The 26,541-nt window shown below is 39.3% G+C and overlaps 1 protein-coding gene across 6 annotated transcripts in view; it reads left to right on the top strand.

Moving 5' to 3' along the window:
- Window positions 1-26,541, top strand: part of RRAS2 (RAS related 2) — an 89,506-nt gene that overhangs the window by 50,720 nt on the left and 12,245 nt on the right. For 4 of the 6 annotated variants that reach the window (XM_025459566.3, XM_025459564.3, XM_025459565.3 and 1 more), the window contains exons 2-4: window positions 13,278-13,365; window positions 14,277-14,379; window positions 14,553-14,661. In XM_025459566.3, the coding sequence (XP_025315351.1) occupies window positions 13,278-13,365; window positions 14,277-14,379; window positions 14,553-14,661 (300 nt within the window). Of the gene's footprint in view, window positions 1-2,734; window positions 3,290-12,800; window positions 12,843-13,277; window positions 13,366-14,276; window positions 14,380-14,552; window positions 14,662-26,541 lie in introns of those variants that run through there. The other 2 variants (XM_025459567.3, XM_049099158.1) reach the window with 2 other exon arrangements.

Below are 26,541 nucleotides of genomic sequence, written 5' to 3'. Positions count from 1 at the left end.
ATAATACCTGGAGGGGGGTTCTGTATATATTAATAATTTACGTTTCACATACTGGTTTAGAAATCTGAGAAATTTTTTTGTGTCTTATTTTACTCCTTTAACAAACTTATGAAAGTAGCTATAATCTCAGCCTCCCAGGTAATAGTACTTGTTAGTGATGTGATCTGCTGCAAATTCTACAGCTACAAAGTAGTGGGAGCTCAGGGTATAAGCAAACCTTCCTAACTTAAACTCTGATATTTTTTCTGCTATATCACATGCATAAAAAAAAGGAATTCTTGATAGAATCTACAAATTTTGTTTGACACAGTATGGGGACTAAGTATGTCCTAATAAAATTAGAGAGCCAGAGTTTTTTTTTAAAAGATCAGATGGGGCAGATTTCTCATTTCCCTTAATAGCCAAGAAAGAGGTTTATTCCTCTAGGAACACTCATCTGGTTGTGGTATTGCTGAGTCTAGAACCAGGCTTCCTCACATTCCTGTGCCCTGCTTTTATTACTAAAGAGTTTGTGTTTAATTCATCTAGACCTTTCCCTTTGATTCCCTCTTTCATTCACATATTTTGGATTTCAAAACCTACAAAATTTTTTTTTCCTGCTCGTTTGGGTCTCCCAGCAAACCAGGTTGAGTTCTTCCCACAGGTAATGATATCTTGTGTCTCTTGTGTATCTTTCCAGAGATACTTTAAGCACAGTAATGCAAATAAGTAAACTCTGTTTATTTAACAACATATCTTGTAAATTCCTCCACGTTTATTAGTACATGAAGTCATTCTTTTTTTAATGGCTGCATTCATATTGAATGAATGTTTCATAATTTAAGCAGTCCATTTATTGAAGGATATTTGTTTCCAGTCTTTTAGGTTAAAAAAAAATTCAATAATGAATGACCTTGCACATTTCATTTCTTGTCTGTATAGATGGATCAGTAGGATACATTTCTAGAAGTGAAATTGCTAGATCAAAGAGTATTTTTTATATTCCATCCTCAGATCTTTATTCTGAATGTAGAAATGGAATGTTTTCATTTCGAATGAAACAGCTTTTAATTGTTTTTTTCTATTTGGTAATAGCAGTTTGTAACTTTAAAAATAATTATTTGAGAGTGTTGGGATTTATTTTTAAACTGGTTCATGCTGTATGCTTTGATGTTAATATGACAGATTAAAGAAAGTGTAATGGAAGCAGGACATTGCTTTGGAGTCAAACCTGAATTTGGATCCCAGTCCTACAAGTTTACTGACTGTGACTTTTGGCAGGTCATTTAACTGTCGAGCCTCAGTGATCTCATCTGGAACAGCAATACCAGCCTTACAGAGTTGTTGTCTAGAACTACTGTATTGTTGATTCTAAGACACATTTTTCCTTTACATTCTAGCATCTCTGACGCTGAGAGGCTTCATAGTCAAAGACATGCTAGAGTTGTTTTGGTGGCTCCCCCCTCCCTTTCTTGGTGCATAAAATAATGTTGCCCTTAAAATTAATGGCATCTTAGATTTGATGAAGTAGGGTGATTCCACAAACTGGCACAAGTGAACTGTGCTAGGGCATGGTATAGGCAGAGGAAGTAGGAAGTTCGGTGTGATGAAGTAGAAAGTTCAGGGTTGGGATAGGCTGGATGGGTGTTAAGGGAGTGGATATAGCAATGGAAGTTTTGCTCTGGGCAGCAGTTAGCATAGCAGATCTACCACATAGTAAAAGAATAGTGCAGTTTGTTGATGGAGCACAAGGATAGACATGACTCACAATTCTGGGTATATGGAAGTTGGAATTATGGCAGATTGTTGATGGGTAACAGGACTTTGGCCTAGGGTTGGGATTTAGGAACTGTGTGCCCATTTATAGCAGGAAGACTTTGAAATAATGGGGCTATGGGAAAAAAATTTGCAAATGATACATCTGATAAGGGATTTGTATCCAGAATATATAAAGAACTCTTACACTAAACAATAAAAAGACAACCCACTTTAAAAGTGGTCAAAGATTTGAACAGACAATGTGAAAAGACATGTGAAAAGGGACTCAATATCCCATCTTGGGATGGGACTGCAGGGAGGGGCACCTGGCTGGCTCAGTTGGTAGAGCATGCAACTCTTGATCTCGGGGTTGTAAATTTGCCCACGTTGAATACAGAGATTAGTTTAAAAAGATTTATAACAAAAAACTATAAGGAGATACTACTGTATACTCACTAGCATCGCTACAATCAAAAAGACATACATTCAGTTAAAATATTGGTGAGGATACTGAGAAATTAGAACCCTCAAACACTGTTGATGGGAATGTAAAATGGCACAGCTACTTTGGGAAAGAGTTTGGCAGTTCTTCAAGTTAATGGTATGATCCAGTAATTCCGCTACTAAAAAATGTACCCAAGAAAAGTGAAAACATATGTTCACCCAAAAGATTGTACATGAATGTTCATGGCAGCATCATTCATAATAGCCAAAATATAAAAACAACTCCAATGTCCATCACCAATGGATGAGTAAATATAGTATGATACAGTCATATGATGGCATATGATGGCAAAGGAATGGGAAATGAAGTACTAATGCATGCTATGACATGGACAGATGTTGAAAACATATACTAACAAGTAAAAGAAGCCAGACACAAAAGACCACATATTATGTGTTTGGATTTATATGAAATGCCCTGCTCATGCAAGTCAGTAGAGACAGAAAGTAGATTGGTGGTTTAGTTGGCCCCAGGGGTGGGAGAGGATTGGGAGGAAGGGGAAATGCCTGCTGAGGGGTGTGGAATTCCTTTTGAGGGTTGTGAAAATGTTCTGGAATTAGGTTGTGATGACTGCTGCACAACCTTGTGAATTACTAAAAACTGTTGAGCAGTATACTTTAAATGGATGAATTTTACAGTATGTGAATTATATTACAGTAATGCTCTTAAAAAGAGGCCCTATTTCTAGGAATGACCTGGATTATTTACTTAGCAGATTATCTGTATAAGAAAAGAGTTAAGGGTAGAAGCAGCCAGTTTATAAGAGCTGAAACACATGTTAATTGGGAAAGTCTGAGAAGAGGGAGGAGTGATGGTGATGTCTGCGCCTGCTGGGAATAAAACAGAGGCAGTTATCAGCATTGTGACTGTCCTGCCAAGGTCAGATGAGTTAGAGCTAACAGTGCTGAGACTCTGAATGTGGATCTTGTATTGGTTGAAAGTGCTTCCTGCCTGAAGTCAGAATTGGCCCTGAGGTCTGCATGGTGGGGACCCCCAGCACGGGCAAGACCCTGATATGGAGAGGAAGGATACAGAGATAAGACCCAGGTGAGGCCTGGCCAGTTGCATGCCCTAGAGGTCAGGGACTGTCTTCATCTGAAATGTCCGACAGAGGCCACTGTTACGTTGCTTAGGCAGCTTTGGTACGCATGAGGGTGGAAGTAAGGAAGGCTAACTTAAGTAAGTTAATAGCGAGCAGAATGGAAAGGATGGCTGGATCTGGAAATTCCCCAGGAGACAAGATTCAGTCAAGACAAGAACCGAAAGACACAGTAAAGACTTGGTGTGTTAAAGGGAATGTCATGGGATTTACTCAGTTTTCCAATGGGGATAGTATGAGCTGTTTATTAATGTTCACATATCATTCACAGGCTTATGTTGGCCCTCTGTTTTTCACTTCTGTCTGTGCCAATTGTCCTTGTGCTTTAAACAAATTAAGTCTTACCCTTAAAACTTCATTTAGGCTTTGTACGTTATCTTTTGAAATAAGATTGCAATTATTGGAGGATGACAGCAAATGAATAACTATTAAGTTCAAACAAGGAGCATAAACTTAATTATGCTGCATGATGGAGGCACTGGCTTACCATTGCTCACTGGGTTTTAAATATTATGGCAACTCTGAGGGATGAATATGTAGTTGTGTAGGCAGTATCTGAGTTAAGCTTATTGTACCTGCTAGTGGTCTGTATGTACGAATAATGGCTGTAGCCATGGCAGGGCCCTCCTTTCCTTTTTATCAAAATCACTCCACCGGTACTGTGAACTAAAAGTTTTTGTTCACCCAATAGATTAGTTTTACAAGTTGTGATAAAGTTGGTGGAGGGAAGGGGTAGGAAGAAAGAGGAAAACCTTTCTCTTCCCTTCTTTTCTTTTGAAGCTGTGGGTTTGGAAGGATAAAAGCTTTGAAGAGTAAGCTGACACTCCCTTTGGAGAGCTGACATCATGAAATGGTGGTTTACTCTTCTGAATAATTTTTCTTTCAAAGAGTCTGAAGCTTTTTCTTTTTGACCTGTGCCGAAAATGTTACTAACAATTCATTTTGCTTTAGAATTTTGCTCTTTAAAAGAGCAAGTATCACTTGAAGGGTTGGGGTGAGCTCCACTGCAGCATGCTCTAATTTGGACTGATAATTTTTCACCTTGTGCCTCTGGGTGAGCTCTAGCTCTCCGGAGGGGATTGTTAGTTTTAATTTGAGAGTGGAAAGTGGAAGGAGCAGTGTGGAGAGAGGTGAGTGGTTATACTGAGAATGTTATCAGAGGGAGGTAAGTGCTAGGGATAACAATGAGGTAGTAGAGAGCTGGAACAGGATGATGTGCCGGAGTGTCTAGGGGTGCCCTAAAGACAAGCTTTTCCTCCTTGGTGTAGCTTTGGCCTGGCTCTCTACACTGGGAAAAGAAAGGAAATTCTCTTCCCATCTCTTCTTGGCCCAAATGCCTCTGCTGCAGAGTTTAGATTAGAACTCAGAGCTAATACGACTCAGGACCATATTTCAGTGGTGGCTTTTGTGATCCGGCCTTACGGACCTAAACACAGATGAGAACAATTTTTCCTTGGGAAATGAGCACCGAGTAACTTACTTAGAAATAAACTTTTGAAATAGGGCCAGTTTTTAAGTTGACTTTGTACTGTACTTTTTCTTGTTGCGTACCAGGCCCATTGATTTGCACCTAGGTACTTCACATAAGATGTGAATATCATCCTTAGAGATTGCACAGAAGTCACATGAAAGGCATATGGGGGGTTTTGGACAATCTGAGATAATTAGCAACATTGCCTGAAGGCCTAAGTTTTGTTAAAAAAAAAACAAACAAAAAGAATTACTGGACTTTTTCTTTACATTAGAATTGTGGAGGATCCATTATGGAGATCTTCATAATTATACTTGTTAGATTAAATGAAATACTAAGTCCAGTCAGGAAAAACTATGTCCTTGCCTGAAGAAGTATCAAGCATATTGGAAACATTTGACATAACAATAAGGGAGGGTGTTGCAGGGAACAAAGGTTCTCTGTGACTTGACAGCTGCTGTTAAAAAGTGACACCAGGAAGAGCCTGACTCTGGCTCCAGCTGCCTGAAGTTACTGCAGCCTTCTCTAGTGTTACCAGAGGAATTTGCACTGCTCTTGTGTTAGTAGATAGAGGCTGCTGATGGATAGCTAACTAGGTCCTTATTGTGCCCTGTGGAATCACTTTCTGACTTCTCAGGACAATCTTCTGGACTACTAGGTTTTCTAATGGCCAGTATTTTGGGGTTCTATGTACTAGGTACCTTGCTTAACTCCAAGGAATTTCTAAGAAGCATGAGTTAGGTGGTGGATACATCAAATCTGGTTGGAAATATGTAACAGGGCTTTAACTGGAATTCTAACCTATTTTAGTTTCTCTTGAAGCCCAGAGGCTGAGAATAAAACAGTAGTTACCAAGTTACCTTCATATTTCAACGACTTGCATAGAAGGTAGCCTTAAATTGGTTTTGCATATTTTGCTCCTACCTTATCTCCAGGAAATAAAAGTGTGGAGAGTTAAGGGTTCTAAGACAAGGATGTTTTGGGAGAGAACTGCTAGAATGTGGTGTGTTCTGTGTCTTTTCCCACCTCCACACACAGCTTTTGGAGGGGTGGATGCTTCTCTTAAGCCCCTTTCATTGAAACCAAGTGATAGAGGAAGCTCTAATAGAAACATTCTGAGAACTTGACATGTATCCCCTGATGTTTGGCAGAGCATAAGGAGTAGTATGTGAATCTGTGGATCTGTAGCACAGCAGAAAGGAACAGGGCTGTATAGTTAGTAATCTGCATTTCAGAAGACAGTGTTTCCTTGAGCTTCTGGATGGAACCAGGTTAAAACCTTCTAAAGAGGGACATTGTGCATGACCACCTAGAAGATGATATGAGCCAGAGGGAAATGCCCGTGGAAACCCCAAAGACTGAAGTTTAGAGGCATAAATGGCCAGTACTCATCAGGTTCTGGGAATTACACATGGAGGATCCCATGTAGGGACTCTTCTAGGAAATCCACAGAAAGCTAGCATGGACATAAGATTTCATTGGTGTCGCCTCTTTGCCGTTCCTTACTTCTCCCCACTCCTTCAGCTCCAACCCTAAAGGAGCCAGAGACAGCCTTGTTAGAAGTAGAATAAAATGGGGAAAGAGATGATGACTGGTGTCCCCCTCACCTTGCCCCACCCCCACCCCAGCCCAATTGCAGACTTTTTAGCTCTAGCTCAGAAAGGGAGAAAAGCTTTTGAATTTAGATGAGTATTGACTGATACACTGCACAAGACATCTTAATTATTGAAATCATAATGTCTTAGGGCTGGCAGTGATTGAACAACTATTTGTATGATTGGAAAAAATTGGGAGACTTGTGTTAGATTTTGTTCATGAGCAAGGAAAAACTTGCCCACAGAAGGGCTTTGAAGGAAAGTTTTATGCTTATACCCTGTTGAATTTAGCTCATTGCATCATTTATACTTTCACATATACACATATATGAAAAAGATAAGCAATTGTAAACGTAAATTGTAAGTACCAATTACTAACAGAAGGTATACATAAAGTTTGGTGTACAGATTTTCCAAATCGCAACATAGGTCTAGATTTTCCCAATTTCAAATATTCTATCACCTTGAGGGGTAAGAGTAATCCAGGCATATTGAGATGGTTTTCTAGTTGGAGTGTTTGTAGGTCTTGCAAAGGAAGTAAGATATGGATTGGGCTTCATTAGGTATGACCTGTAAGAACCTACTGTGTGTCATAGGCTGTACTTTGTACTCCACATACAGTATTTTACTTTTCACCATAATAATCCTGCGAGCTTAGTATTATTTCCGTCCCTTTTTTTTTTTTTTTGAGGGAGGTTGGGGCTGAGGGAGAGAGAGAATCATTAAAATATATTTTGTTATTTATTTATTTTTAGACAGAGCTGGGAGGGAGGGGCAGAAGGAGAGTGAGTCTCAAGCAGACTCTGCCCAGAGTCCAATGCTGGGCTCAGTTGGAAGAGAGAATCTTAAGCAGGCTCTATGCTCAGTGCAGAGCCCAGTGTGGGGCTCGATCTCATGACCCTGAGATCACGACCTGAGCTGAAATCAAGAGTTGGAGGCTTAACCGTTTGAGCCACCTAGGCACCCCAGTATTATTTCCATCTTATCAGACAATGAAATAAAGTTCAGACAGGTTAAGTGAGGTGCTTTAACTTCCCATAGGTAGTAAAAAGAGAAAGCTGTATTCTGGTCTATTTGACTTACATCTCAGGCTCTTTCCACTCCACCCTGCTGCCTCCCTGCAGCCCCACACACCAGGGTACAGTGGTAGGATGAAGCTGCATAACCTCAGCAGACACTCCTAGCCTGGAAGAGAAGGGGGGCATACATAGCACTCACTGGTGACTGCAGCTCTTCAGTCCCTCTGGTCATCTTCCCCATTCCTCCCCTAATCACCCCCCACCCCACCTCCGCCCCTTCCCTTTCTGGAAGGTTTCTTTTTTTCCCATGGTCCTCCAGTGCCACATCTATAGTGGGTGCTAAGATGTGCCCTCCTTAAATTATCCCTGTTCTTAACCCTTTTCTGTTGAGGAAATGAGCTTTAGAGATGTTAATCATTTTACCCAAGGACTCAAATAGCTGGGAAGTGGAAATGGCACCTGGGTTTGAATTTCAGGTTGCTCAGACTGTGGAGCCCATATATTTTCTTCTCATTGTGCTGCCTCCAGCAAAGACCTCATATACATGTATTAATAGAAAATGAGCCCTTATAAAACCTCATGTTTTGGTTTATCATAAATTAGAAAACATAATACAAGTTTTGTGGCTAGGATTAAGAATGGGAAAGTACTGACTTGAAATGGAGGGGAGCGGGGAACCACAGAATTCTGTATCTACAGTGTATCAAGATGTGGATTCTTTAAAAAATTTTTTTAAAAAAGATTGTATCTATCCATTCATGAGAGGCACACAGAGAGAGGCAGAGACACAGGCAGAGGGAGAAGCAGGCTCCATGCAGGGAGCCCAATGTGGGACTTGATCCCGGGACTCCAGGGTCACGCCCTGAGCCGAAGGGGTCACTAAACCGTTGAGCCACCCAGGAATCCCCTCAAGATGTGGATTCTGTGTGTAGTTTGGGAGAAAAGAGGTGAGCTGAACGGGATATCAAGAAAAGAAAGTCTCCCTTTCCCTTCTTTCTGTACCCCGGGTTTTTAGAGGATCCCTGAGACTCTTCTGAGAATGGCACTATGCTCAGAAATACCCGTTCCTTTGCCTACAACTCCCCAGTGACAGTTTAGATCTAGCCTCCTGTCCTTTTTATATGCAAGGGTAGTAAACTTAACCATTGTGCTGGATTTGTGGAGTTGCGGGAATCTCTAGTAATTACCCATCCCGTTGTGTAGACCAGGCACCGCTCTGTGGCAGTGCTTGGGAACTGCACTTTCACCAGTAGCTGGGGGTCAGGAGAAAGTGTGCTTTCCCTCCTTCCCACTGAATGCAGAAGTGGCCTCAGCTCGTTTTCTTTCCTCCCCTTCCCCCTTCTTTTCATCCTTAAGGCGGTGGCTGCTGCTGCTGCCTTTTTTTTTTTTTTTTTTAAAGACACCTTTGAATGGGAGGATAGTGAGCTGGGAGTTCTCTTAGGCCAGGCAGAATTCCTGTTGTGCAGTCTCATGGCGTATAATCAGGAATACTGTTCCTGCCATGTCAACAGCATGATTCTCTTGCATTATTAAGGCTTCGGATGACTTTACCCAGACCAGATTTTATCAGAGGGAAATAGACTCTGTCTGAATGGGATAACTTCCCTAATTCTAAACTTTTCTCCATAAATCTTAACCTTAAAGAGACTTATGTCCATTTGCCCTTCATACTACCTGCAAGGCATCCTGCCCTTTGAAAGTAGGCTTTCCCTTACTCTCCAGTGAGGGTCCTTCTCCATGCATCCTTTCCTGTGATACCAAGAAAGTACATTACTTTCTCCCTGGCCCCCTTTCCTTTCCATGTGTTCTCTCCTGTCTTCTGCTATGCAATACTGTCCTTAATTTTTTTTTTCTTGCTTTCTGCTATAGAATGTCTTTCCTGGACTGTGGTTGGCAACTTCTTTCAGCCTCAGGAGAGAGAGAGACTGTTTTCTTTTCTGGCAAATTGCTGTGAACTGTGTTTATAAGTGAATGCACACATAGTTCTATACATGACTGCAGTATTAACCACTTAAATTTTGTTGCCTTCTGAACTAGCATAGTATTGGCATTTCATGCTGTTTCAGTTCTTTGGCCAGTATATTTCACACTCCCCATTCCCCTCACCCTCAACCACAGCCCTGGATGTTGTGTAAAAAGCAGTGGGGCTCTGTGAAAGTTGGGCCTTGTCCCTGTGATGCTCCATAAATAACTGTCAAACAAACGAATGAAGCCAGGAGAACAAGAGCAATTGGTTGAGGATTTCAAATAGTAAAAAATAAAGCTAGAAGGTTTTGCATTCTGTGTAAAGAAAGTACTGAATCCTGTAAACAGCAGGGAACCATTACATTTATGTATTTTATAGAGTTCTAATTTGTATACATACGAAAAAGCGCACACATTTTATGTAGAGCTTGATGAGAGTTTTTACCTGTGTGTATATCTGTGTAATTACTGCTCATATCCCAGAAAATACCTCTAAAACCCAAGATGAGGAGATTTTATCTTGACTCATAAGATATTTCGGATGCCAGGCCCCATGGTTGATCTGTGGTATAACCAGGATTAAACCAGGATTAGGATTATTACAGTTGTTCTCAGGATTAACAAGTCTTTATACTTGAATACTAACTCATACCCTCTAATTGTGTGACAAAAATAATACAGCGTGGTTAACATTTATCAATCGCCAGCAAGTCTTGGCACTTTATAGGCACTACTTCCATTATCTGTTCCAAGAGGATTTGTTACTATTGTATTTTACAGATGCTAAAGGTTAGAGCGGCATAGTAATTTGCCTCAGGTCCCACAGCTAGCACATAGCAGAGTTCGTGTCAAAAATCTAGGACTGTCCATCACCAGACTGCTTTGATGGACAAATCGGTGATCTGGCTAATTGGTGGTGATCTGCTGCCCCAAATACTTGGTACCTAGGTTATGTAGACATGGTATGTCTCTGTGGTGGGAGGTGGATGATTATATTTGTTAACTGCACGTGAGAAATGTTCTTTTTAGGTGCATCCTGACCTGTGACTTATGAGACTTGAGAGAGGAGGAGGCCTTGGGTTCTGTGTCAGGTCCTGGAGCGGTGTTATTTGGATGGGTTTTTATGAGGGAAGAAGATGCTTCCAAAGAGGATGGGTCCTTAAAATCGATATATGGCAACAGAATGATGGTCCCTACAGACATGATTTGAAAACAGGATGCAATGAAGATGAAGCATGGACCTAAATATCTAGAAATCCCAGCAATTAGTTTGTCTTAAAAACGTCAGTGGAGGGATCCCTGGGTGGCGCAGTGGTTTAACGCCTGTCTTTGGCCCAGGGCGCGATCCCGGAGACCCGGGATCGAATCCCACGTCGGGCTCCCGGTGCATGGAGCCTGCTTCTCCCTCTGCCTGTGTCTCTGCCTCTCTCTCTCTGTGACTGTCATAAATAAAAATAAAAACAAAACAAAAAAAAAAAACGTTAGTGGAATAAGTATGTGCCAATGTTAGCAAAATGGAGAATTCTTAGGACATTAAGGTTATGTTGGGTCATGTGGGTGCCCAGTTGTTTAAGAGTGTGACTCCTGATTTTGGCTCAGGTCATGATCTTAGAGTTGTGAGCTTGAGCCCCACGTCCTGCTCTGCCCTGGGCAATGGAGCCTGCTTGAGATTCTCTATCTCCCTTTCTCCTTCTCACAAAAGGAAGGAAGGAAGGAAGGAAGGAAGGAAGGAAGGAAGGAAGGAAGGAAGGAAGGAAGGAAGGAAGGAAGGAAGGAAGGAAGGAAGGAAGGAAGGAAGGAAGGAAGGAAGGAAGGAAGGAAGGAAGGAAGGAAGGAAGGAAGGAAGGAGAAAGAAAGAAGAAAGAAAGAAAGAAAGAAAGAAAGAAAGAAAGAAAGAAAGAAAGAAAGAAAAGAAAGAAAAGAAAGACAGCCAATGTTTCAAGAGCTAAGGGTCAAAGAAAATGTGAAACTTGAAAATTTCCTCAGCCACTAAAAGGAAAAATAATTTATTTTAATGGCTCTCAAAGTTGCTTAAACCCAGTAATCTTCTATATACATTAATGTTTTACTTCTGTTTCACGGTGCAGGAAAAAACCGGTCACAGTGAAAGAATTCATTATTGTGCATGACTAAAATATAGTTAATATTTGTCCATTATTTTTTTCAGATTAAGTGGGAGGGAATGTGTGGCACATTTTAGCACATTTAGGTATAAACTGGGAGTAGTCAATGAAATTCAGGTTTCACAAGATGAAAGCATGGCAGGAAGTATCTGATTGCTACCGAGAAACATGTTTCAGGAAGCTAATCTTAAAAAGATATAAACAGCATGCTTATCCAACTTGCTTGGGGGAAAGAATGCAGTTTTAAGTTGTTTAGATTAGTGTGTACAAAGATACTGTTGCCAGTTGTATCACTTTTTGAAGAGGTGTGGGTGCCAAAAAGTAAGTTTGGGATTGTTTTAGTATCTGTTTATTTTTAAATGCGGACGGGGTGGTGATGGAGATGGTTTTCTACTCAAAGCTGCTCCTGTTGGTAAATGTTTCTTTTACAGACTTTGTTTAAAAAAAATCATATGTTTAAGTGAAACCATCCAAAGGGAAATAGGATTACGGATACTGAATTCTGTGATTAAAGTTAATCCTAAAATATAAATAAAATATAGAAAGTGGCCTTCAAAAATAAAATACATAAAATCATAGTAGCAAGCAGACCAGCGTCCTTCTTCCAACTCCCCAACCAGGGGTTTCTTTTACCGTCTTGCTCAGATGCCTGCCTCTGAGTAGCCGTATGGTGTTTGTGTATGTCATAGGCTGGGGGGTGTCACTTAAGAATGCTGTGTCCCTGGAGTCAGTAGGTGCAGCTGCCAGTAACCTGCCTGAAGGATGGCTGAACCCCTGTGGCTCTGGTTCCCAGCATTAAGTGGCCTTCCTCTAGGTCATTCCCTCAGATTTGGTCCCGAGCCAGTGGGAAAGTAGGCTCTGAGGAAGTCAGTCAAGAGGGGAGAGCAAAGGAGATGCTCAGAACAAAAGAAGGATGATGTCAGTGTCCTAGTTAGTGCCCTTCTGTAAGAAGTGGGAAATAAGTGCTCTCTCGGATTCTTGTTGTTGCCATTGTTTACTTTTTAAAACCTTTAAAAAAAATTGTGAAGTGTAATACACAAACATTTTTAACTGGCCCACTGAGATTCTTCCTTTCTTACTCTGCTACCGTAACTGTTTTTTCTTCTGGTGATGATTGCAGAAGATAACATTTGGAGGCTTTGCTAACAGAAGAAGACAGGAATAAATGTTGAGATAAAAAAAAAAAAAAAAAAAAACAAACAACAAAAATATCAGCAAAAGAATAAGTTTGAGACCCCTGGAAAAAAAAAATTCTGAAATCCCATGGGAAAAAGACAAGGTGTGAGGAGAGAAGGGGAGAAATGAAGACAAGGCCTGGGATCTTCCAGGTCTCTGCTGTCTCCCTTTGCTTCAGACTGCTTTGTTCTCCGCCCTGATGCTCACCACTGAGTTGAAAATGGACCTGGATTATAACTGGTTGTTATAGTTTCTAGTTTATAAAGAATGTGAGCTCTAGGTATATATTATCTTAGGTATACATAATTATGAGAAAGTTATTGTATATAATTATGTAAAAAACCGAGTAGGTCTTTTGGACTCTTATTGCATATACCAGAAAGGAAAATTGTGGTATTTAGTATCTTTTCTCCACTTGAAAGCGGCTCTGAATAGACTTCAGTTAATGGGGAATCAACATAGCAGGATAAACCTCAATACGATGAATGTATTGTCAGTAAAAATTCTGGATAAGTGGGATTTGATAAAGTTGATACTTGGAGAGGCAAGTAAACATAGATTTAAAAATAAGATTATTTTTCTTACAGTCCTATTTTGTAACGGATTATGACCCAACCATCGAGGATTCCTACACAAAGCAGTGTGTGATAGATGACAGAGCAGCCCGGCTAGATAGTAAGTAATCTTCTTTTATTTGATAGTTCACATATAATATTTTTAAAAAGTAAGCTTGGGTGTTTTGCTAGTTGGATACTACGATTGAAGTATTAGATGGTCTTGAATATAAGCCTATCTCTTTCATTAGTTTTGATTGGTGAATCAGCATTTTAGGATAAATATTCCTCACTAAATGTAGTGTAAAACAATAATTGTGTTCATCTTGTGCTAGTGAAACCAGTTTCCACTGTAACTTGTCGAAGTTGTATTTTTGGGGACATTTGGAAAAAACATGAGGTTTTGGCTCTTCCTGCGATCTTGCAAAGGTTCAAATGAGTAAAGTAAATATAGACAATTGAGTATTTGTTAACTTGCTTAGAATTTTTAGCACAGAGGTTTTAGCAAATAGGGTTTTGTGCTTGGTCACATACTGTGTCTCCACAAGAGATAGCCCTGATCTTTTAAGTTACACAATTCTTTCATTCACAGAGATTAAGATGTATATTAGCACCTGCACTTTAAGTGTGGTATTTGGGGGTGGGGGGGAATAGACCAAGATTCCTTTCCTGAATTTACAGGTATCTTTTTTCAGTTTTTTCCCTGGAGGAGATCAAACATGCAAGTGACTTCAGAGGTTATCTGACTCCATCTGCCTAGATGTATTTGATATTTTTAACCTTGTAATTGGTATGCTAATATATTCTAGCTACAAAATCAACCCGTACTGATGAAGATGACTCTGAAACTGTCTCAGTGAGATATGTTTGTCTTTAGTGTTGAGAATAAAGCACTACGAGGAGAATGCCATGTCTTTATTTTACTAAGTCTGATGTGCTCTAAGGACCCACATTAATTGGGCCTGCCCTTGTGGAGAAGCCATTTATGAAATGAAAACATGAACATAGTTACATGTGTTGTTTTCTCTTTAGTTCTGGATACAGCAGGACAAGAAGAGTTTGGAGCTATGAGAGAGCAGTATATGAGAACTGGCGAGGGTTTCCTGTTGGTCTTTTCAGTCACAGATCGAGGCAGGTTTGTACCAGTATTAAGATGTAGATCTTATGTTCATATCTAGATCACTATTGTATTGAATTTGAACTTTCTTGTTTTTATAGAAAAAGGTAAAGTAATAAGGTACTAAGTGGGACGTGGGACTTGCCAAGCTCTGATATTTGAGCAAATTGATTTGTCTGTTTCTGTTTTAGTTTTGAAGAAATCTATAAGTTTCAAAGACAGATTCTCAGAGTGAAGGATCGTGATGAGTTTCCAATGATTTTAATTGGTAATAAAGCAGATCTGGATCATCAAAGACAGGTGAGAAGGAATGTTGCTGCTGGGAAGCCCATTGTTGATAATCATGTAGGTGAATAGATGTGTTTCATGAAACCAATGAAAGTGCCATGATCAGAAAAACTGCCCAGTCTGGCACACTGGATCTGGGGAAATCAAATTCTCATATATATTTACACAGAACTTCAGTTAGATCCTGTACACCTGTAATTATTTGCACCAGCTCCATTTACATTTTATAATTTCTTGGATAATCTCCAAAACTCTAATTCAATTAGCTCATCTTAAAGTTACCTTTATTACAGGCCACGTTCATTCAGTGCTAATGCTAAATACCTTCATTTAGAGAATGACTTTGACCTGAATGAGAGTATTTGGGTTTTCCCTGCATCCCATCAGTGATGGAGTGTGTGTGTGTGTGTGTGTGTGTGTGTGTATATTTATTTATTTATTTATATTTATTTAAAATTCCTTTGAACCTTTAGACCCCCCCCCCCCCTTTTTTTTAAAGATTTTATTTATGAGAGAGAGAGAGAAGGGCAGAGACACAGGGAGGAGTAGCAGGTTCCATGCAGGGAGCCCAATGCAGGACTCGATCCCAGTACTCCAGGATCACGCCCTGAGCTGAAGGCAGACGCGTCACCCAGGCGTCCCAAAGAAGAAGATTGTTAGTATTTAGTTGTGTGCTCAATTATATTCACTTGTTTCTTTACCCACTTATTGCACATTTAATTTTTAAAATTTGAGGTATATATATCATCCACTCTTCTTTTGTAGGGGAGCAGAACAAAGTCAGATGTAAATTAGTGCAGGTGCTCCTTTATTTGGGGTTTCTTTTTGTGTCTTTTTATTTCTTTTCAGGGTTTAGCCTCTACTCCACATCTGGAATATAATGGTTTAAGTTGTTTTTAAATTTTTTTTTTTTTTTTAGTTGTTTTTAAATTTTTGCTGGTATTTGTCTTTTGTTTTTATATAGCTTTGTGTTAACATTAATGTTTTGTTGGAGAAGGACAAAAATCAGGAAAAATGGGTTCATAACAGATTGAGGACAGCCTTCTATTTCGTAGTTAACTATTTAAAACAAGTCTTTGATTTGTGTGTTCTACTTGTAAAATTTTGTTGAAGGTATACCAAGTTTAAAATATGGGCTTAAGAGTATTATTGTTTTAATATTAAGATTTAGAAATGTTTACTGGTGATACTTGATATAGAATAAATTTTATTGCTAGGACTTTTTAAAATTGGAAGTATTATAAAGTTAAGGTGAAAAAATATGATCTTCACTTCGAACCAGTATAAGCTTTTGGAAATAATTTAGAATATGACATTGCTCACATCTTAAGTCTAAGCAGTCCTATCTGTTTTTTAATTTTTGGGATCATTTCTTTCAGGGTGTCTGAACCTAACTGTATTTATTAAATGTTGCCAGTAGAACCTGTCTACTGATCTTCTCAGTTCTTTCCAGTACTAAAAACACTTTTATATGTCCCTGGATCTGGGGAATGAATAATTGCAAAGTAGCTCTGCAGTGAACAAGCGGCTCTCTTCCCTGTCTCACGCGGACTTCTACCCCAGCAAGCTGAGTGCTTTCTGCCCTGATTATGGAAAAGGTTTTTCTCAAACCTCTTCATGCTTGTACACAGCTCCAGTAACAGAATAGGTGGGAGGACTGGGGTGAGTCGGAGTGGTGGCAGGTCAGGGAGAGTGGGGAAGCCTACGTTCACCAGAACAAACAGGGCCTGCCGTGATGGGCCTGGGGCAGAGGGTCTGTAGGAGTTATTTGTAAGTCATCTCTCTACTGGAGGCTGCCAGTATTTGTGGTACGGTTTCCATCTGTCTGCAGATAGTCAACAACATATTGTGGCACTTCAACTTGGTTTCACACCATGGGCTTATAAAATTTTTCATCTAAGTTCTTTTCCTTTTTAAGAGTAAAGATTCTCAGAGTAAAATAAAAAACAAGGTGATGAGAGGAACAGTGTAGGGAATGATAAGTTTCATATTTCCGTCACCCTAAAGATATGCAGTTAGCCTGGAGTAAGTTCTTCTGTATTCGTTTCTCTGCTTTAAACCATATACAAGATAAAAATGTATATGCTGAAAGCTCAGATGTGTGTATATTCAAGAGAGAAGAGCAGGTGGCTGAGATCTGACTGCTTAGTTTTCACTTGTTCCTGTGGATTCTGCTCTCTGAAGGATAGGCACCGAGAAAAACTGGATTCCTGCTCATGCTTCATTGCCTCTGTTCTAGGTTCCTTCGTACACACACTCAGGCATGACTGCTGCACTTGTGGGAGCCTTGAGTGCTGACTGGCTGCAAATCCTACCACCTTTCCCTTGTCCAATCATTTTCTGCTTGTTTGCATGATTATTACTCACTTTCTCGTTCTTAAATTTACAACACTTTCTTCCCCTTCCTCATTCTCAGCTAATGATGAGTAATATTTTCCTACTTCACTGAGACATTTCTGCATGTTCCACCTCCACATGTACTAACCCAAGTACACATGTACCCCATCAATTGTGCCTTCCCCCACTTCGGTGGATAAACTGTTCACCTCTCTATGCCCATCCTCTCTGGTGGGCGCTGGGTCCCATTCCTTCTCACCAGCTCACAGGCCTCACCCCAGCAACGGTCCCGTCGCAGTTGTTGCATTTCTCTGCCGTGTGATCGTTCCCACCAGCATGTGCGATGCTGCAGTGGCTCTCATCTTTAAAACAAAACGTAACTATGGCAAAGGCTTGTTCTTAATCTCACATTTTTCTCCTGTACCTTTCTGCTTCTTCTGTCAAGCAGAACTCCTTAAAAGTGTTATCTACATTTGTTCTCTCCTCTCTTTCCTGCCATTCTTGCTTGGCCTGACCTCAGGCATGCAGCACCCGAGTCAAGGTCACCATTTACGCAGATGTCAGTAACATTTGACACAGTTGTTTGTACTCCCATTTTTTGAAACACTTTGTTTACTTAGCTCTGGGACACCGTAACCTCTGCCTTCTCCCTCCTCCTTTTGCTGATATTTCCTTCTCTCTCTCAGGTGTCTTAGGGCTCAGGTAAATTCTCTTCTAAGGCGCTGGGTGTACAGAGACCACCTTTCTTTTACCTCCCAGCCTTGAGGGCTATGCACAGTGCGTTTGAAATTGAGGTGTAGTAAAGGGGTTTCACCTTTGTAAAGTCTCTTCAAAATTACAGGTGTTGTCTAGAATGTCTTGGCACCTTGCCTTGCTTTGCTGACAGCCTGGACAGGCTATAGGGATCCCATAAAAATTTCTTCCTCATGTTTAGAAATGCTTACTCTTTTGGTCAGCATCCCGAAAGGGTTCTTATTCAGTAACCAGTCGGGCTTGCTCTTAGTTATTGACCCAGTTCATTCTTTTCTGCCTTTGTTATAGACATGATCCTTGGGACTTTTTCTATTTTCTAGCCAGTTTTTTCTTATATAGCAAATGCCAGTTCTCCATGTTCTTTGAATTTGTGGGTCAGTCCTGGGCATTCCTCCTACTAGTTCCTGAGATTTCTTTCTTTCTTTCTTCCTTCCTTTTTTTTTTTTTTTTTTTTAAAGATTTTATTTATTCATGAAAGAGAGAGAGAGAGAGACAGACAGACACAGAGACACAGGCAGAGAGAGAAGCAGGCTCCATGCAGGAAGTCTGATGTAGGACTTAGTCCCTGGTCTCCAGGATCACAACCTGGGCAAAAAACGGTGCTAAACCACTGAGCCACCCAGGCTGCCCAGTTGCTGAGATTCCTAAACCCTTCTGGGAAGGGAGATTGGCCGGAAGAGATTTTGCTTACTTTCTTTTGGCTTCTGTATCTCTGGATTTGCTGCTTCTACCCATCCACCCATGCAATATTTATTGAACCCTTTTTCTAGACACTAATGGTAGAGCAGTAGAAAGAACAAAGTCACTGAAGTTTACATTAAAAAGAATTTGAATGGCTAGAGTTACCACGCTCCTAGTCCCTTAGAGACACATTGATCATTTTGTTCATGATGTCAAAGATGAAGGAAGAAAATATAGCCAAATGACTTGTTTGTGCTTGCTAAAATGTTAAAGGTAAATATGATAGCACACTGATTCTGAAATTTAATATAGCAGTATTTGGGCTTGGATTGTGGACTTCATGATATCTCTGATTTCAAGTTCCTTATCCTTGACTCAGCTCTCTCTAGAAACAGACTGTTCTTTTTTTTTTTTTTTTAATTTATTTTTTATTGGTGTTCAATTTACTAACATACAGAATAACACCCAGTGCCCGTCACCCATTCACTCCCACCCCCCGCCCTCCTCCCCTTCTACCACCCCTAGTTCGTTTCCCAGAGTTAGCAGTCTTTTTTTTTTTTTTTTTTAAATTTTTATTTATTTATGATAGTCAGAGAGAGAGAGAGAGAGAGAGGCAGAGACACAGGCAGAGGGAGAAGCAGGCTCCATGCACCGGGAGCCCGACGTGGGATTCGATCCCGGGTCTCCAGGATCGCGCCCTGGGCCAAAGGCAGGCGCCAAACCGCTGCGCCACCCAGGGATCCCCAGAGTTAGCAGTCTTTACGTTCTGTCTCCCTTTCTGATATTTCCCACACATTTCTTCTCCATTCCCTTATATTCCCTTTCACTATTATTTATATTCCCCAAATGAATGAGAACATATAATGTTTGTCCTTCTCCGACTGACTTACTTCACTCAGCATAATACCCTCCAGTTCCATCCACGTTGAAGTAAATGGTGGGTATTTGTCATTTCTAATAGCTGTTTTGTTTTTATCCTCTCTTTCCTCCTCTGGCTTACCTTAGCCTCTCCTTCTCCTTTCTCCCTTATTAGGTGCTAGTGGCTACTGTCAATTTGAGTTAGGAACCCATTACACTTAGAGTAATACCCAAATGCTAATCCTGACTCCGTCTCTTAGCACCATGGCCACAGTGTGTCCCTGTAGCCTTTTAGGAAAAAGACATCACCTCTACCCCCAGTGGTAGATTAAAGGTCCTCTTCTTGCCTTACCTGTTTGTGCCTTGTCTGCATGAAAAAGATTTGTGAACCACTGAGTGTAAGTAGCATGAGGCTTCTCAGTTTTGACCAGGTAGTTTTGTTCATGCTTTGTCCTTAGCACATAGAACAAAGATATGCACTCAATAAATATTTGCTGAATGAATGATTCAAGGCATCAATGAATCAAGATGTGGTATTTGATGATTCTTTCTATACAGTAGATATTTTTGGGAAAAAAAAAAACAAAAATAACTTTTGCTTCTATAAACTTAGGTTATTCATAACTAGACACATCCCTAAGTGAATATTGTAAATATTCTAGTCTATTCCTCTTAAACCCAGTTTGTTTAATAAAATTACTCTTATCATATTTATTTTACTCTTCTCTATTGGGAAATGCAAATACAGATAAGTTCATTATTGTGGATATCTGCTAATATTCATTTGTGTCTTGGAAGTGAGACTTGCTGGAGGTTCCTAAATGTAGATCTGTGAATTTGTTCTATTGAATTTATCTTTGTTGTTTCAAATGAAACATTTTGGGTAGTGTTGACCTATCAAGTTAAAATATCCAGGAGATACGGTGTTTAGCATTATTTGGGATCTTTATGAAATTCTCTGGGTTAGGGAACCTCTAAGATATCCTTATTTGTGTAGCTTTCAATCTTCTTTGATTTCTGGCTTCACAAAGCTTTGGCTTTGTTCTATGTTATATTATTTTTGTGTATTTTTGTTTGGTTTGGTGGTAGCAATGCTATTTCTATTTCTTAGTTAAAATAATATTACATCAGTGAGCCCAGAAGCAGCTTTATATGTGAATAGAGATTTCTTGAACAGAAATCTGTGTACAAACTGTGCTGACCTTGATTCTTGGAAGATAGTGATATGAGACCATGCTTTAAAAATAAATAAATGAAGCACATAAATAGTCTTAACAGTGGGGATTGTTTTATCATCTAGGCCATTAATTAATTTTACTTACTATGTATAAAGATAGGTCATTTGCCATTCCTCTCCAGTTGAATTACATTATGCAGAGGGATTGGGGAAGGTACTTTTTGAAGAATAGTTGAGCAGAAAGACAAATAGAATTCTTAAGGGCATATATTTTCCTTTCCCAATAAAAGTTATATTAGCAAAAAAAAAAAGTTATATTAGCATAGTAATTCTTGATTGACTTGTCTCAAATATTAATTTTTATTTTTTTTCCTGTATGTTTTCATTTACTTGTTTGATTGGTCCTACTCAACATATGTCTTTAGTTAATGACCTTGCATTCTTCTGAGCTCTGGGCGTACAAGACAAATATCCCTTACCCCCTAGCTACGAGGGATATGATGTTGGGAGAATAGGAAAGCAAACCCAAGAACTGGAGTGTATTGTGTTCAGGGTTTTGTTACTGGCCACTCTAGGGCATGATGGGACCTCTGGGGCACTGTTCCAAAACCACATTGACACTAAAGGGCAAGTTGTTGATTGCTTGAGTCTTGAAGTATTACCAAGGAACAAATAAAGAGTATAGAGTTGGGAGAGAAGGGGTGGCATCCCAGGAAGAAGGAACAGAGTTTGTTATAACATGGGGGTATTTTTGTGGGAAGGAATTTCCCATGTCAATTTAAAATAGGAATTTTCTTTTTAAAATTCACTTTTGTGAAGCTTTCTTTTCTTTCTTGGCTTTCTTACTTGTTAATTGCTTGCTTGATTTGATTGATATTATATTTCAAAACCATAGGCCTTATGGTACATAAACTATTTTGAAGAGAGGCAGGAAAGTTTTAAAATTTATAGAAACTTGGATATACCAGTGCTGTGGAGAACCTAACTACTGCCCTTTTGGAGCACAACGAGGTTATCAACTATTATGAAGTAATTATATTAGATATATGTATTAATGTAATAATCTAATGATACTGCCTTGAGGATGCTGAATTTTGGAAATGGAATGTTAAATTGAGAGAGCAAACTACCTTAAAAGACTAAAGGGAACAATACCTTGAGCTCAAATAGGGCCAGGAATAATTCCTATTCTAGTTAGCTAGAGTGAAAAACCTCATAGTCCTTGGGGTATTGGGTAATGTACTCATACGGGTTTTGTTCCAGTGGTAGAGCAAAATGAGTCCTAGATGAATCCTGTTCTGGTACTACGTAACAAAAAGGATCACACTTTCCAAAAAGCTACATCTGAGGGGCAAGCTCAAGAAAGTTTATAGGCATATAAACTATCTAGAACCCAATAGGTAAAAGTCCAGTACCCAACATCCACTCAATAAATACCAAGCGAGAAGCAGGAAAATATGACTCATAACAAGGAGAAAAAACAAGGAATAGAAACAGACCCAGAAACAACACAGATGATAGAATTAGTGAACAGATACTTCAAAAAGTTCTTATGACTATATTCCATATGTTCAAGAAGCTAGAGAAAATTGAATATGATAGGTTGAGACAAGGAAGATGGAGAAAGATCAAAATCAAACTTAGAGAAATTAAAACTGCAATGTCTGAGATGAAAAATACCTTGGCTGGGATTAACAGCCAGAAGTAACAGCTGAAAAGCTTCTAAACTGGAGGAAAAACTGTAAAATGCACACATCTAAGAAACTCAACAAACCTTGAGCATAAGAAATACAAAGAAAATTACATGACACGTTTTAATGAAATTGTTTAAAACCAGTGATAAAGAGAAAATCTGAAAGAAAACTGTATTATGCACAGAGGAACAGAGTTAAAGATGGCAGCAGTCATGGTGGTTTCTCATGGGCAATGATACAAGGGAGAAGACGGTGGTAGGACATCTTTCAAGTTTTGAAAGAAGAGTCTTGTCTAGAATTAAATGCCCACTAAAGGGCAGCCTGGTGGCTCAGCGGTTTAGCGCCATCTTTAGGCCAGGGCCTGATCCTGAGGTCCTGGGATCGAGTTCCACATCGGGCTCCCTGCATGGAGCCTGCTTCTCCCTCTGCCTGTGTCTCTGCCTCTCTCTCTGTGTGTGTCTCTCATGAATAAATAAAATCTTTACAAAAAATGCCCACTAAAAATTTATTTCAAAAATGAAGGTGAAATACTTTGCCTGGATGTGCAAAAGATGAGAGGAGTCGTTACCAGCCGACCTACGTTACAAGAAATGTGAAAAGAAGGAAGCTTATACCAAATGGCAATCTGGATTTATACCAAAAAATGAAGGGCACCAGAAATGATAATTGTGTGGGCAAATATAAATTACTTTTGTTGTTATTTAAATCTCTTTAAAATATAATTGGATGTTTAAAGCAAAAATAATAGTCTATTATGAAGTCAAAAGGTACTAACAATAAAACGTGGAAGGGAGAAACGTACTATTGTAACAAGGTTCGTACATGATACGTGCATTGGTGTAGTAGCATTAAATGAGACTGTGGTTAGTGAAATATGTGTATTATAAACTCTAAAGCAGTCACTAGGGCGCCTGGGTGGCTCAATGGTTGAGCTTCTGCCTTGGCCCAGGGTGTGGTCCTGGAGACCTGGGATCAAGTCCCGTATCGGGCTCCCTGCATGGAGCCTGCTTCTCCCTCTGCCTGTGTCTCTGCCTCTCTCTCTCTCTCTGTGTCTCTCATGAATAAATAAAGAAGATCTTAAAAAAAAAAAAAAACAGTCATTAAAACAACATAACACATAGTTCATTAGCCAACAAAGGAGAGAAAATGGAATGATAAGAGCAATACAGTTAACCCAAAAGAAGGCAGAAAAAGGATAAGTAGATCAAAGAACAAATGGGAGGGACAGAAAACAAAGTTCTAGATGACTCCATGACATCAGTAATCACAGTAGCGGAAAATAGTGTGAGGACCTCAAATAAAAGGCAGACATCGTCAAATTGGATAAAAAAGTGAGACCCTACAAGAAATCTACTTTTTGTATAGACACAAATAGATCGACAGTGAAAGGATGGGGTAAGATATACCATGCTGATCTTGATGGAAAGCAGATTGAAGTGGCAACATAAATATCAGACTAAGTTCATTTCAGAGCAAAGAAGATGACCAGAAATAAAGAGGATTGTTTCATAATGAAAAAGAAATTCATTTAGAGAACAGAACAGTCTTAAAATATTCATATACTAGATAACATCTTCAAAATTCTTAAGGCAGAAATTGAAAGAACTGCAACAAGTAATTGACATATTCATACTTAGAGTCAGAGAGTTTTTTTAAATTTATTTATTCATGAGCGATAGAGAGAGAGGGAGAGACACAGACAGAGGGAGAAGCAGGCTCCATGCAGGGAGCCTGACGTGGGACTCAATCCTGGACCCCCAGGATCACACCCTGGGCTGCAGGCGGTGCTAAACCACTGTGCCACCGGGGCTGCCCAAATTTTTTTTTTTTTTTTTTAAGATTTTTGTTTATTTATCCATGAGAGGCCCAGTTAACTGCTAAGCCACCCAGGTGTCCCTAGAGTCAGAGTTTTTAACACCACTCTCAATAGTTAAGTAGAAAGAAAATCAGGAATATAGGTGGCTTGAATAACATGAACAGCTTATTCTGACATTTGAATGCTCCACCCAACAACAGCAGAAAACATATTATTTTGAAATGAAAACAAGTCCCAGTAAATTTAAAAGGACTCTAGTCAGGCCAAGTGTGTTCCTTGACCATGGTGAAATTAATGTGGAAATCAGTAACAGAAACCTATCTAGGAAACCTCTAAATATGGGGAAACCAACAGACTTCTAACCTTTGGCACAAAGAAATGATCAAAAAGGAAATTAAAAAGTATTATGAACTGAATTATAATTAAAGTACAACATATCAAATTTTGGGATGCTACTAAGGAAGAAAATACAGAGAAATTTATCGTACTAATGGTTATATTAGGAAATAAACCTAAATTTTTAAAGACTGGCTTCTACCTTAAGAAACTAGAAGAAAAAAAGCAAATTAAAGCCATAGTAATTGGAAGGAGGGAAATAATAATGGAAATCAACAAAATTGAAAATATAAAATCCATAGAAAAATCTGGTTTTCAGAAGATCAAAGTGACAAATCTAGCCATAATGACCCGGTAAAAAAGAGCAAAGACACAAATCAACAATATTAGTAATGGAAGAGATACCATCACTCCAGATCTTACAGATATTGAAAAGATAATAAATACCGTATAACAAAATACTATACTATAAAGAAACTTTATACCAATAAATTGAGCAAGTTAGATGAAATAGACATATGTCTTAAAAGACTCACAAACTACCAAAACTCAAGAAATAAATAGACAACCCGAATAGTGCTGTATCTGTAAAATTCAACTGGTTGTAAAAATCTTCCCTCAAAGAACAATCCCAGGTCCAGGTGGATTTGTTGGCGAATTATACCAAACTGATTGTGCTGAAAGTATTCCAGAAAATTGAAGACGAGAGGACTCTTTCCAACTCCTTATATGAACCCAACATTACTCAGATACCAAAGCCAGACAAGATATATAAGAATACTATAGTTGAGTAGTTCTTGTGAACACAGATGTAAAAATTCTTAAAACTTGAACAAATAGAATTTAACAGTACACCGAAGAGAAGGACAGTGCATTGTTACTCAAGTGGGGTTTATTCCAGAAATGCAGTGTTGATTTAACAGGCAAAAATGAATCAACAGAGTTCACCGTTATTAACAGACTAATGTGGGAAAATCACAATCTCAGTAGATGAAGAAAAAAAGGATTTGAGAAAATTTAACATACTGTTGAAAACTTTACAGATGGACTAGCAGGAACTTTGTTAACATGATAAAGGGCATCTGCAGTGAAACCCTGCAACTAACAGTGTGCTTCATGGTGAAGGACTATATGCTGCTGGCACGGCCCTGAATGTGCTAGGCTGTGAGGTCCGGCCTGAAAAAGAAATGAGAGGCATCAGAAAGGAAGCAACAAAACAGTCTTTAGTAGCAAATGACATGATAGTGTAGGAAGGCCTATGGAATTTACAAAAGAACACCCAGATCAGTGAGTTTAACATATTCCCAGGGTATAACATAAATACAGAAAAATCTTGATCCTATTTTTGTAGAGGAAAAGGTTACATCACTGAGAAAAAGACCAGAAGAATGTGGTTCTCTACGGGAGACCACATTTAAATGTACACCCCTCTTCCAATCTGCAGTTTCTGACTTCTCTGCAAGTGTTTACTTTTGTGGTAATGACAGCAATAAAAGTCTTTTTTTTTTTTTTTTTTAGAAAAATAGTTTTCAGCCACGCTATATAAATGTGATGTAGTTTAGCAGTTTTAGGTAAATGTCATGACTTCAGCCTTTTATACTGAAAACGTATGGGACATTACATTCATCTTATGTTTCTTATCCTGTCCTACTATGGTAGGTTGTTACCTCGGCCGCGCTTTACCTGCTAGTATAAGGAAGGCATTGTGATCGTAATCATTACTCATTTTTCTCATGTATTTATTGTGAGTCTCCTCTGTACCAGGGATTGGGGAATGCAGAGATGAGGAAGACCCATGGCCTCTGGAGGCTTCTGTCCTCTCTGTCCTCACCTCTTTGTTGTTTTCTCTCTAGGCTGGTTGTATTTAAGCTTTTAGTTCCTGGAACTTGGAAAGTGGCTCTCACACATGCCATTTCTTTTGTCAGGGATACTTTCTTACCCTACCCCCACATAACTCCATACTCTTTATTTAGTTCTTACTTTAAGTGTCATTCCTCAGGGGAGCTTTCCCTGATCTGTCCAACAGGGTTATAGAGTCTACTAACACCTTGTACTTTTCCTTCCCAGAATTTATCACTGTTGTATTTGCTACTTTTTGAGTACTCACCAGACTGAAATTGTGTTGCATGGTAATATTTTTGTCACAAATATATTCTGAGTTGTTCTGCGGAGCTGGGCTTCGGTATGGATTGAGCTTGTAAGTCTCAGTTCATTTTATGACAAAGCAGCTTGGCCCGTGG

The sequence above is a fragment of the Canis lupus genome, chromosome 21 (genome assembly GCF_003254725.2).
Source record: "Canis lupus dingo isolate Sandy chromosome 21, ASM325472v2, whole genome shotgun sequence".
NCBI lineage: Eukaryota > Metazoa > Chordata > Mammalia > Carnivora > Canidae > Canis > Canis lupus.
This window is presented reverse-complemented; position numbering and strand designations above follow the sequence as displayed.